This window comes from Helianthus annuus, chromosome 8 (assembly GCF_002127325.2).
Source record: "Helianthus annuus cultivar XRQ/B chromosome 8, HanXRQr2.0-SUNRISE, whole genome shotgun sequence".
NCBI classification, from domain to species: domain Eukaryota; kingdom Viridiplantae; phylum Streptophyta; class Magnoliopsida; order Asterales; family Asteraceae; genus Helianthus; species Helianthus annuus.
In genome coordinates this window covers 86,232,145-86,246,213 of record NC_035440.2, presented here as the reverse complement: position 1 = coordinate 86,246,213, position 14,069 = coordinate 86,232,145, and the positions used below count along the sequence as shown (strand labels likewise).

Below are 14,069 nucleotides of genomic sequence, written 5' to 3'. Positions count from 1 at the left end.
GAAGTCAAGCTGTGTATTAAACTTGAGAAAAAAATTAGGGAAGCTACAAGAAACTAATGGGATGATTTGTGATGTAAAGATCAAATACAAATGGATCTTAGCATACAAAATACTCTTAACGCAAGAAGTGAATGAGAGAATTCTTTTTCTTTTTTTTTGAAAATTTTTCCCTATTACTTAAGAATAATGTTTAATTGCAAAATGTAAAGAGAAATCGTGATTTTAATTACTCTACAATTTTGTAAAGTAACTATACTAGTGTAAAATCATGATTTTCTTTTTTTTATTCTGGGATTAAAATATCTGCTTAATAAGATGGGGAAAATTTTCGGAAAAAAAAAAAGTCTTTTTTTTCACTTTTTACGTTAATGGTATTTTGTATGTTAAAACTTAGAGTAAACTGCCATGATTTTACACTAGTATAGTTTTGCCACTTTAGTCCAAATCTCAAACTTATTACATCTGGGTCCCTGTGGTTTGCAATTTGTTGCCATTTTAGTCCAAATCTCAAATCAGGTCAGATTCCCCACTAATGACCCTGCTATTTTGTCTTTACCCTCAGGGGCATTTTGGTCATTCTGGAATTATTATAACACATTTTTAATTAAACCACACACATTCATCTTCGACAACCCTCATCTCTTCATTTCATCAAATCTTCAACAACCCTCATCTTCAACAATCCTCATCTTCACCCCTCATCTCTCTCTCTCTCTCTCTCTCTCATCTTCAACAATCCTCATCTTCATCCCTCCACCACCCTCTCGCCGCCAAGTACCACCACCCTCTCGCCGCCAAGCACCACCACCTGCAACCACCGGCCCTCTTTGTCTATTACATCAGTCCCTCGTCGGTGAACCTGCAACACAATCCGGTGAACCTGCAACTCAATCCGGTGAGCACCTCCACCCAAATCGGTTTACCATGTGTTGTTAGATTTGTGGGTTTGTTGTGGATATCGTGAACCTGCAACACAATCCGGTGAACCTGCAATTCAATCCGGTGAGCACTTCCACACAAATCGGTTTACCATGTGTTGTTAGATTTGTGGGTTTGTTGTGGATCTGGTAGTGTAGTGGTGTTGATAAGATTTTGGGGAACTTAAGGGGATTAGGGGTTAGGGCTTTTTTCCAGCGGTGGTGGTTGAGGTTGGGTAGTAGCAGCGGTGGTCGGTGAGGTCCGGCGGCAGAAGGGGATGTGTGGTAATGACGTGTTGGCGGTGGTGGTGGTCTCAGGTCTGTTAGCAGAAGGAGAGGGGTGGTGATGACGTGCTAGTGGCGGTGGTCTGTTACCTGAAATGGATGGGAGGTGGTTGATGAATGGTGATATTGGATTTGTAGTGGCTGGATACGGTGGTGGTGGTGGTGGCTGGGATACGGTGGTGGTGGTGGTGGTGGCTGGGATACGGTGGTGGTGGTGGTGGTGGCAGAGGTTGATTGAAGAGAGAGATGGAAGAGGTGGGGGATAGTTGAAGGAAGAAGATGAGCTGGGCAAATCAACTGGTTATTTATCTTCAAACATTATTTTGGACCAAAATGACTAAAATGCCCCTGAGGGTAAAGACAAAATAGCAGGGTCATTAGTGGGGAATCTGACCTGATTTGAGATTTGGACTAAAATGGCAACAAAATGCAAACCACAAGGACCCAGATGTAATAAGTTTAAGATTTGGACTAAAGTGGCAAAACTGGCCAAACCACAGAGACCAAAATGGCAGTTTACTCTAAAACTTATTTCTATGGTGACTTGACCCAAGATTTGTATTCAAATTTTGAAGGGACTAACATTTGGTACTCTAGGGACCTAAATACTGATTTAAAATGTGTTGGGCCAAGCTTAGTATAAAATGGGCCACAAAACTTGGGGGCCGAAGCATAAGCTTATAATTTTGTATACATGTGGGCTGAACAGTTTATCTAAAATGGTGACTTTAACTTTTCGTAATCTTTAACAAATATGTTTCCTTTTTTTTTTTTTTTTTTTTTTTGCTTTTTCACCAATAAAATAATAAGTTATGGATCGGTCTTTAAACGTGTGCTAGTCAACCTTTTCGATGGCCTCGTTACAATTGTCAAATATAGACAGCCTCAAAAGGTGGGTTTAATGATTTTTCTAATATTTGTGAATTTGACTGATTTTTCTTCTTTTGATTTTTTTTATGATAAGTTTTAGGAGTGTTTATCGAATTGAATATTGAATTTTTGAATTGTTGAATGGAATTTTTCAAATAATTTATTTTTTTTTCTAGAATTCGTATTGGATTCGAATTCAATTAAAAAATAGTCATTTCAATTCGAATTCGTATTCGAATTAAAATCTCACTTTGAATTCGAATCGAATTCAAATAAATTTGTTTTGATTAAAAGTCAGTTGTAACATGTAATAAATTCGTTTAAGTTATAGGCTTTGTATTGGGTTTGGTAATAGGTTATTTAATAGTTAGAATAAAATTATAAGAATTCGAATTTTTGATAATCGAAACGAATTCTTGATAATCGAATCGAATTAAATCGAATTTTGAATTTTTTTAATTCAAAACAAATTCTGAACACCCCTAGTAAGCTTTGTGAAATATGAATTTTTTTTTTTTTTTGTATGACTGATTTAATGATGAAAAGAGTTCAGAAAATCACAACCAATTCATTTTTAATCAAAATTAGATGTCATCTTTTTTGCAGAGCATGTTATTTTTTCGTATTAAACTGATTAATATATTAAACTAAACTTATTATATGATATAAGAAAAAATGGTACAAGTTTCACGTCGTGTCACTTGAAACATGTATGCAGACGTATTAGTTTACAATAGTGGTTAGGAGGAAACAATCTACTATGAGTAGTGGTGGTTCACAATGTAAAGAGGGCAAAATTCGTCATATGATGTCCGTGTCAGCATAAGTGAAATTACTACCAAAATGATGTAGTGGTGGGAAGTTTGTATCAAAAAATTCGTCATATCCTCATCATCATACAAACAAAACCAACCAGGCAACCAATATCCATTTTCCATACTCTCTCTCTCTCTCTCATAAAAAAGAAACCACTATCTTTCTCTCTTTCTCATGTTATACAAAGTAACACGAAAAGCATCAACCTTGCCCCTTTCACATGTAAGCGGGGCGGTGTATCCCATGTGTTTGGATGTGAAATGGGATTTCACGAGATCACTTCACTGGCGGATCCAAAAAAAAAAATTCTAGGAGGTTCCCTTTCATAGATTCTCACTCATTTTTTTCCAAATCATACAAGGTTTCCACTACATTTTTCTATTTTTTTTCCAAACTGAGAGGGTTACTGAGGATCCGAAAACCCCCTAGATCCGCCACTACGTATGATCTAAGGTTTAAGCTTATAAGTTCCGAGGAAGGTGATTACAAGTTACAGCTTGACTTCTCACATATTTTTTTTTATGGAAATCACTTCTGTTAGGTTTTTTTTTAATAGATTACACTACCTTTTGTTTTAATGTTAAAAAACCGATAACTTTAGACAAAAATTTTGTGTAGTTAATCGAAGTGAACCGATGATCAAAACCAATTAATCAAAAATGATATGTTAACAATCTCCAATAAGTGGATAATTTCAGTTACGGTTAGGTTATGGCCCATAACTCATCCATGAACTCCCTTAGGGAGTTAGGGGAGTAAATGAGTCGAGCTAGATTTGTTTAGAGTTCTATTTCAAAGCTCGAGTTTGTCTTGTAAGTAGCTTTTCAAATTTGAGTTGGCTCAGTTTGGTATTGGCTCGTTTATTATTTAATTATTTTATTTATATATTTTTAAGGTTATTTACGTATACATAAATATTGTAATGTAATTATAACTTTTATAAATTATATATCATTTGATTATTTGTATCATAATCTATTAAATAATGATAGCTATAAAGTAAATATACTTAATTCAAACTATATATAATAAAAACTTGTTTAGATCGCGAGCCGCCTCGAGCTTAATATGTGAAGCTCATGTTCGTTTATTAAATGAGACTCTATAAAAGGTTGAGCTCAGGCTCAAGTTCATTTAAGCTCTGCTCAATTAGAGTTTTAACGAGTCGATCTTGAGCTGTTCATGAGCAGTTTGGCTTATTTACATCTCTACCCTAAATTAAATAATGTTTTATTTATTGTATTTTTATTTAAAACGTTACATATTGCTAACTTCTATTTTTTAAATCGTGTCTACGTTTTTATGGTTTCCTTAAGATATAAATGCTAAACATTAAACAAGAATATGACGATTATTAAACATTTGTCTAACGTGGTTACCACTAGGATATCAAGTGGATGTTAGGCAAAGCATTATGACACGAGGAAAGTATGTAATACTTTTCTAAGAAATATTTACCTAACATTACCAATTACAAATCGTAAATTGGATTTAAATAATCTTAACTGACTGCTTTTTGCCAATAATAATCCTAACTGAGTTTATTTCTGACAGTGGTTTGTATAATGGCCCGCCGTTACAAAACATAACGGAGTTAAGTTTTTTTTTTCCAAATTATAAACCGATGTTTTCGGACTTTTGATCAGGACGATGATACGAATCGATTGATATAAAACTTACCTCGAAACAGTGCTCCAAACGACAAACACGGTGCTTTAATTCGGGTGTTTAAGCTTCCACTTAACAAAAATCAAGCCGTTTGGAACACCGTTTTGAGGTAAGTTTTACATTAATCGACTCCTATCCTCGATTATTAAAACTAACTCCGTTAAGATAATTTTAACGACGAACCATTAAACAAACAAAATGAAAAAGTTGGATTATTGTCGGGAATAAATCAGTTGAGATTATTGACAAAGACAGCCAGTTCGAATTATTTAAATCCAGTTTACCATTAAAAATAGTGACAAATAGCATCATATGATCATGAGTTGAAGCTAATGAACATAATATATTTTTCTGTGTTAAAGATATTAACTCTATTTGAACACTTAAAATTATCTAATTCAAACACGACCATATAACTAGTTGTAAACATGTAATTAATGAATTTACTGTTTAGTGTTGTAAATGTGATATTGCAAAGTTACTTACAGGCATAGCAAGTAGTAATCATGTAAAACGTGCTATGAATGCATGATGGTAAATTGGTGATACATTTGTTGATAGTTTAACATTTGGTTTGGTAGATTCAGGGCCGGCTTAAGGGGAAGTGTAATAAAGCAAGAGCTTTAGGCCTTCATTTTTTTAAGGCCTCAAGTTCTAAAAAAATATATTATATTTTGGTAATTTTGGCTTTAAAATTGTTAACATTGAGGTTTATGATCTATAATTATGCGTATACAAAGATGATATATGAATAATAGATTCATAGCAATTTTTTTCGTTTACAAAAAGGGCCCCAATTTTGTCATCCGCTTTGGGCCTAGAAAAAATTAAAAATTTTTGAGCCCACCCTGGGTAGATTGTGAACCTTATCGTTGGTCTTTGATTTTGTTTGTTTCTTGTATGTTTAATTACAGAGATACCACCATTAAGAGCATCATTAATGCTAGAGCAAGTTTAAAAACCAGACCCATCATCTTAGCACGACACAACATTCTAAACCACTACCTTAAATAATAACATTTTTCCTCCAACGCTAAACCAATCCAAATATCCCCATCAATTTTATATAAAATATATACACGGGTTTAAGGATATAAAATTATAAATTACTTAATTTTATATTGTCTTCATAAATTTACATAAGTGGTTTATTTTACCATAGATGACGCAACAGTTGGTCATTGGTAAAAACCTATTCTTTTAGAAACAAACCAACTTTACATGGCAAAACATGGGGCGAGAGGAAACTGTTTTCTTTTCAATTTAGATTGACGGTATTAAACGAAATATAGGGATAAACGTTCGAGTGCCAGTATTACTTCCGGATAATATGATGCCTCAATAACTTGATCAAACAGTGATAGGATCTAAAGTCGAGTTCCATTACATAAACCGTTATTTCCATCAGTATTTCTTGATAACGTCACTGAAACACTGAACTTTAGTAATTATCAATGGTTTGGCAAGCCTAAAAGTATAACTCCATTTAGGACATTGATGAAAAGGTTTGAAAGGATAGATAGAAATCATGTACTTGAAGCAATAACATAGTTATTCTTTTTCTCTGTCGGGATAGAAATCATGTAACTTTATTGAAAAGGTTTGAAAGGATAGATAGAAATCATGTATTGATTATTCTCTTTCTTTATTTATAGAAATCATGTACTTTAATGAGTATAGACTTGCATTAAATTATTACTGATTATAAGCCTGTGTATTACATAGATCTAAAGATAGAAATCATGTAACTTTACAATATATGCACAAATTTGCACAAGTGAATTATTTTTATAAGTGCACCAATTTACATAACTTAGTTATTCTTTTTCTCTGTCGGGAAGCAATGAAAGTAGGGAATCATTTACTTTCTGTACAACTTCGTTCATAGCAAGTATGACTCTATTATGAAAATATTCAGATTTTGTTTTTTTTTTTTTGAAATATTGAAGAATAATAGTAGTAGTATGATATTTTATGGTATGTTAATAGAAAAAGTAAACCTCTATGCTTTGGTAAAGTTAAAACTGTTATTAGCGGTGATGTTTATAGATTGCCATTTAGATGAACATGGATAGCTTGAGATTAACTATTTTTTTTTATTTTGAAATCCTGATATGCATTTTGATAATAGATCTAGAAATTAGAGTCATAAATGCAAACGTGGAGATGTTCTCCGATTAGATTGATCGAACTCGTTGAGAACCTATTTATCTTTATATCATTTAAATATTGAAGTTGTTTACAATACAATACATTAATATGATAAATAATATATTAATAGTACTATTAGTAAATTAATATAATTCATAACACATCTTAAAAAAATGAACTACGGCTATTAATTATAATATTAGATACCTATTAGAATTATTATAGAACTAATTATTATATTATTATATTAATTATATTTAACTAATATTATATTTAATTAAAGGAGATAATGTTATTCGCATAAAAATTTGAAGAAAGAAAAACTATATAATTAATATTTATAATGTTTATATATATTACACTAGGTTAGAACCCCGTGTAATACACGGGTTGAATAAATGTAATTTTATATACCAAATAATATAAAATATATCTTTAAAAACCTCGTTTATTACACGGGTTGAATAAATGTAATTTTATATACAAAATAATAAAAAACATATCTTTTAAAACCTCGTTTATTACATAGGTTGAATAAATGTAATTTTATATATTAAATAATAAAAAAGTTATATCATTAAGAACCCCGTGTATTGTACGGGTTGAGTAAATTTAATTTTATATATTAAATAATGAAAAAGTTATATTTTTATGAACCTCATGTATTGTATGAGTTGAGCACATGTAATTTTATATATCAATCAATAAAAAGTTATATCTTATTATATCTTTATAAACCCTGTGTATTATACGGATTGAATAAATCTAATTTTATATACCACATAATAAAAAAAGTTATATTTTTAAAAACCCGGTGTATTACACGAGTTGCATAAATGCAATTTTGTATAGTAAATAATAAAAATATCATATCTTTAAAAAACTTCTTTTATTACATGGGTTGAATGAATCTAATAAAAAATTATATCTTTAGAAAACGAACGAATATACTCGATATATGATGGATGTGGTGATTGCGGTGATGGTTCTTATAAATGCCACGTAAACATAGTGAATACCGTATTTGAGTTGAGAGTTGAACACGAAAATAAAAGTATAGAACCAATAAACATTGATTAATGTTTTTGTTTACCCTTTATAAACATTTTTTAAATAAGTTATACCCTTAACTACTTTAGTTTAATAAAATAAATCAATCATTTACATTATATTAATTTATATTTAGTGTACCTCTTTTTTAATTTCAGGATAAATAATTTTGAAATCTAATAAATATTTCAAAATATTATATTATCTCCTATACGAATTGTTTAAATTTATATTAAATTTAATTTTATAATTATCTTTTAATTAATATTAATTATCTATAATTAAGTAGAAAAGAAAAATTAGATGGCTCAAATGAATGACATGTGTCCCTAAATTGGTTTCTTTTATTATATAGTATAGATTTACAATAATATAATTTATATTAATGTTTTTATCGTTAATACTAATTTAGAATATTTTGTTATTCGTTCATCGCGAAAATCTAAAATATTTTGAGTATCTAAATAAAACTAACCAATAGTATATATATATAAGGGGAAGGTTCATTTGAGAAGAAAATTTTATTGAGAAGAAAAAGAATAAAAGGGTACAATTGTAAAACATTAAATAATTTTTTTTCTCATCTCATTTATTATTATGTTTGACTAATTAATTAGTCATTAAGACTATAATCCTCCACACTAAATATTTTTGCCTACACATATCAAAAGTTATCATACACATTTCGAAATTTATCCTACACATATTGAAATTTATCCTACACAACTCGTAATTTATTCTACACGCCTCGTATTTATCCTACAATATAAATGAATTTTTATTTTTATTTTTTGTGAAAAATATATATCTTAAAAATAAGTTACAAATTTAATATAGTTAGTTATTAAAGATGAAACTACCAATTAATGATGTATGTGTCACGACCCCCGACCCCATCCTGGCCGGAATCGGTGTCGTGAGCAGTTCAGTGGTACCGGTGATTATTTTGAAAAACATTGCAGCGGAATTTTCATCAGGACCGTGAGTTAGGAAAAATATCAGAGTTTAGAAAACACCGGATTTGATTAAAATGGGATCAACCCCTGTTTTATAATGGTAGCTTTAATAAAGATAAATTTTATTTCATAAAACAATATTTCTTAATTTGGTTAAAGTAAACCATTTCTATATGCCTTTCAGTGCCGTATCTAGCCTTTATTCCAATCTATGGTAATTACCTGAAACATGTTTGAAAAACGTTTTGTCAGTGGAAAATACTGAGTTAGATCATTCCATTTTTATAAAATATATTGTTATACCTTACAGTATTAAGGTTTTTATATTTATTTGTATTTACCCCACTCAATCAGTATTTTGTCACATGATGGCAGTTCCAATATAACAACAATAATATCACTCATTGGCTTACTTTTGTCCAATAGTGAATTTATCAAATAACTATACTTTACTATTATTCAATTTATCTGTCATTAGGCGATTCCTGTGACGGGGTCATATCACTGTTGATTATTCTTTCAACTAGTGACTCCAGTCATATCACTGTTGATCATTCTTTCAACTAGTGACTCTGGTCATATCACTGTTGATCATTCTTTCAACTAGTGACTCTGGTCATATCACTGTTGATCATTCTTTCAACTAGTGATTCTAATCATAACGCTGTTGATCATTCTCTCAACTAGTGTCTTTGGTCATATCACTGTTGATCATTCTTTCAACTAGTGACGCTGGACATAATGATGTCCCATGACATTACTTTGTCAAACATATTATTTATGGCACAAAATCATGTAATCCAGAATAATGACATTTTATGTCAACTATTAGAAATTATCAAATATGTTAATTCACTAATTGTAATATCATGATATTGTAACCTGACTAAAAGTAGAATACATTATACTTGACTATTTTATTATGGTATACACTATTTAGATTTACTTTTAGACATACATTAAATATATTAACAATTTAATGTTAGAATAATATTAGTTATAATTATGGTCATGCTATTATTAGCTAACTTTCTGGCTAATCGTAAAGAGGATCAAATAATGTATAAAATTTCCCATACCAGCAGTTATTATTGAAATATAAAAATTCAATCACTGTAAGTATAACTAGTAACCATGTAGGATTTTTAGAAAGCATTTGTAATATAATTGTATCACAAAAAGGTGATAAAACTTGTGATAAAAGAGTATGGACTCACAAACGGTGAGAAAAGAGAAATGAACTCACATTGCAGATTCCTACGGGCAAAGTTTAGTCTATAGATAAGCCTTGATATATTGCAGATTTAATTTGAGCAGAGTCTGACCTACTGAATTGCCTTGATTAACCTAATAACAATTCACACAAACGGGGTTGTAACTAATACAGCAGTTACGACAATTCACGAGATTAAACCCTCACAACGATTAACAAGTGCAATACTTAACAATTCAATCGGATTCGCAACGAATGACAGAGTATAGTCCGAATTCGAACAGCACTCAAACATTCAAGTAGAAATCACGATGAATAACAAAGTATAAGCTCAATTTGAGCAGCACTCGGACAATCGTTGGATAGTTACAATCGATCGGACGTTGAATCGTAATAGCGATCGAGTTATTACCCTGATTGCGGCAGCGTTTCGAGGTGTGTGTGTGTGTTTTAGTAGTAGTATAACTCCGTCTAATTTCCGACTTTGTTCGTCGTTCAAGTGCCCAGAATCAAGTGCCAATGTTCTGCTATTTATACTCGATTTTGGGCATGCTTACGGACCGTAAGCCTGAGCCCTTACGGTCCGTAAGGGACACCTAAAATTCTTTGGCTTGCCCCGCACGGGACTAGCCTTGATGAGTCAGAAATTCGGTCCAATTAGATTTCAACAACGTTTTAAGTAGATAATCGTCAACTAGGGTTTACCCCCCTTGAGTTTTAGGGGCCCTGATCCTGATTCTGATTGTTCTGAAACTTTCAGGGTTTGTGCAGAATTACTTGGGTGTCTTAATTAGGGTTTTCTTATTGACTAATTATCACTCTAATTATTGTTTTTAGTGAGAGTCGTTACAGTATGTAAGTTTACTAATATACCCTTATAGTTACATTAAGTAAAAATATTAAATGAAGTCTAATGAAGTATTCCTATTGGTTGAAATTTCTTTTTTTTTTCTTCTTACAAAGAATTTCTTCTCATTTGAACCCTCCACTATTAATAAAAGAATCCTATGTCACATCTAATATTAATAAAAGAATTAAATTAAAAAAAAATAAAATTGGAGTAGCAAATGACATGTGGCATTATTATTCCTAAATCAATGAAAAGAATGCCATGTGGCATTAAATGTATTCTTTTATTAATATTAGATTTTTAAAGGAATGGTTTGTGTGTGTGACTGTGTGTGTGTGTGTGGGGGGGGGGGAACCATACATTGGCCTGGTTGAGATCCAGAGGAACATACCGGACTTGTCTAACTCATCTCCTTCAATGCAGCCTTGTAACTAGTTGTAAAGTTTGGATTCCAGACTTGGTCCGTTTGAAAACACTGAAAATGCTCTAACTCACTACAAATAGCTTATAGTCTATTTGAATAAGAGTAATGCTTTATAAATATTGAATTGAGTAACCTGGATAAGATTTTTTTTTTCTAATTTTCTCTTTCGGTTTTTATCATGAAAACTATATGTAGTACGTCTTTCCTAAGTATATCATATCACGTATCAATATGACAAATTTAAAACCAATAACACATAATATCAATCAGAAAAAAAAAACACCCCACTATGGACTTGCAATGACTTGGACAAAACTCACTCTACTCGGAACAATGCTAGTTTAACAAACTATATCGTCTAAGTCAATGTGTCAATATTGTTTCGAATAAAAATCTATCATCTAAACCAACCCGGTTTTGAATAATGGTTAAGCAGACCATATAAAAAATGCATGATGCATTAAATATAACTTGAAAAGTACATACATGCAAACTTGTACTTGATATATATATTGACGGAGCTTAGTGGAAACACAGGGGTGCCCCCCCCCCCCACCCCCCACCCACCCCTTTCGGCGAATGTTTCGGTTAGAAATGTAAAATTTTTTATTTTTCGTCCGTTAAAATTATAAATAATCGCCCCTCAATTATTTTGCCTAAATGTTTATACAATATATAAATTGGGTTTCATAACTTTCCGCCCCCCAAAACTTTTAATCAAACTCTGTCACTGGTTCCTAACACATGTTTTTCAGATTACATTCTTATTTAATCATTAAAGATGGAATGAATTCCTATCTTAATTATATTGGCTGTCTTTATAGACTTTTTTCTGATGAAAAGTATGTTAAACCTAACTTTTATCATAAATGGCCATTAAATATAAACTTTAGGACCTGGATTTTCGTCTCACCGTGTTTTACGCCAAAGAGTGTTCAACTCTTATGGTGGTACAATGGCTGTCAAGTGGGAGTCGACGATATGGTTTCCCAGTCCCAAGGGAACGTCCAAGTCAAACTCTAAGGGTGTAAGGAGTGGTTAAACACTTTGAAGTGGCAAACCAAAAAACCGACCAATCAGAGCGCGCCATGTCAATCAGTCAAAAGTGTTTAAACTTTGGTGAAAAATGTTGGCAATGGTTTAAACACTTGGTGAAGTGGTAAACTATTTTTTTTTAAAAAAGGAAAAAATTGTGATTGGTTGAGATAGGAATGGACCCCACCCACAATATCCCCTCTCTCTCTCACTACCCTCACTCTCTCATGTTCCCGATCGGCAATATGTCACCGAGCGACAAACAAACCGACGCGGCAAAGGGGTTGGCGGCGGTGTTACCGCGCGGCAAACCACTTTGCCACTTCCCTTTGCCGCACCACACCGTATACCCTAAAGTCAGCGAAGCCTGATTAAGATAACATAATCTAACCCGAGTAAGACCATAGGCTCTTCAATAAGAAATTCCTCATTTTAAAAAACTATAAATAATATTTACGTCGTCAACAATTACAACTTTTCCACACCAACAGATAACACCTACCAAACTAAAACTAAAAGTCTAAAACCAAAATTCCAACTTGCCACGTCATCTTAACAAACCTTCGTGCTGGACGTAACCCCAAACTCCAACGAACCACATCCTGCCACGTCATACCCCGATCTATGCCCCGAAGCGAACCGGATCATGCCTCCTAAACCGGGGGGTCCAGACGGCGTCACCGGTTCACTGACCACCGGTTTTACACTCACACATATCTTCTGCGTAACAGAATTTTCCGTCGAAACAACAACTTTTTCCGTTAACAACTTCCCGTTTTTCTCGTTTCTTCCGTTTTTTCTCCGGCGGTTACCGTCAGATCGGAATAACGCCGTTATCCGAGACAATAAACCGGATCTGTGTGCTTTACTGGTGCCGGAGCGTTGACTTGCAGATTTCACCGGTTCAGTAGGTTGTACGGACGACTTCCTCCGGCTCCGGCGCCGCTTCGATCGAACTCTTCCGATACACGTAACCTTCGGAGACGACGGTTCCGTCACTGTTACCGTCGCCGTCGCCGGAGCTTTACCTCTACCAACGGAATACGACCGCGACGGAAACAGCCGTACGTTTACCGGCTTACAGTGCCGTCGCTTCGAGTCAACGTACGTCGTGTTTTGCGGCTTAGGTAAACCGATAATCGCAGCTTTAGATTTTGTTAAATACCGTTGCGAGCTTGAAATTGAATAGCTAGGGTTTATAATCTGGTTGAAATTCGTTGAATTAGCGTTTCCTTTCGTTGAATCGTTCCGATCTAGAAACGCGTTGCGATCAAACCAGTCGAATTCAGCGTCTTTTGATAACCAGAAGGATTCCGGTGGAAAATCCGGTGGAAGTTCGACGACCGTACTGTCTGGAATATCTGGATCTGTGACGGTTAGAGTATCGCATGCAGTTTTCCGGTCGCCGGAGGTTACCGGAAGTTGTGAGTCTGAATTGAACTGTTGCATATCAAATGGTTTGAAATTCTGTTTGTTTTTTTGTATGGGAATAATTAAAAAACTGTGGGGTTTTATAAGGAGGTGGAAATTTAATTTATTTTTTTATTTTTTGGATGGAGAATTTTATAACATATTTTAAAATTTAAATGAATTGGGTCCTCAGTTCACACTTCTTTTTTCTGTATCTAGAAGTTTATTATGATTTATTAATTAATTGTTATTGTTATTTTATTATAACCGTGTTGCAACAATTGTATGCCAAATCTTAATGTGAGTTTATATTAAAATGATTGTTGTTTAGTTAAAAACTAATATTTTGACGTGACGTGCGTTGCGGTGATGTTGAATCTTAAAACAACGCGAACTTATACGGTTATACCGTTAAATATTTGAC

At 32.9% G+C, this 14,069-nt stretch overlaps 1 protein-coding gene across 1 annotated transcript; it reads right to left on the bottom strand.

Moving 5' to 3' along the window:
* Positions 1-12,643: 12,643 nt before the first annotated feature.
* Positions 12,644-13,732, bottom strand: LOC110870297. The gene has a single exon (XM_022119484.2). The coding sequence runs from the start codon at positions 13,682-13,684 to the stop codon at positions 12,788-12,790; it is 897 nt and encodes a 298-aa protein (XP_021975176.2). The 5' UTR covers positions 13,685-13,732; the 3' UTR covers positions 12,644-12,787.
* Between the last annotated feature and the right edge of the window lie 337 nt (positions 13,733-14,069).

Excerpts from the sequence above, each read along its gene's own strand:
- LOC110870297 (XM_022119484.2), bottom strand. The coding sequence starts at position 13,684 with ATGCAACAGTTCAATTCAGACTCACAACTTCCGGTAACCTCCGGCGAC.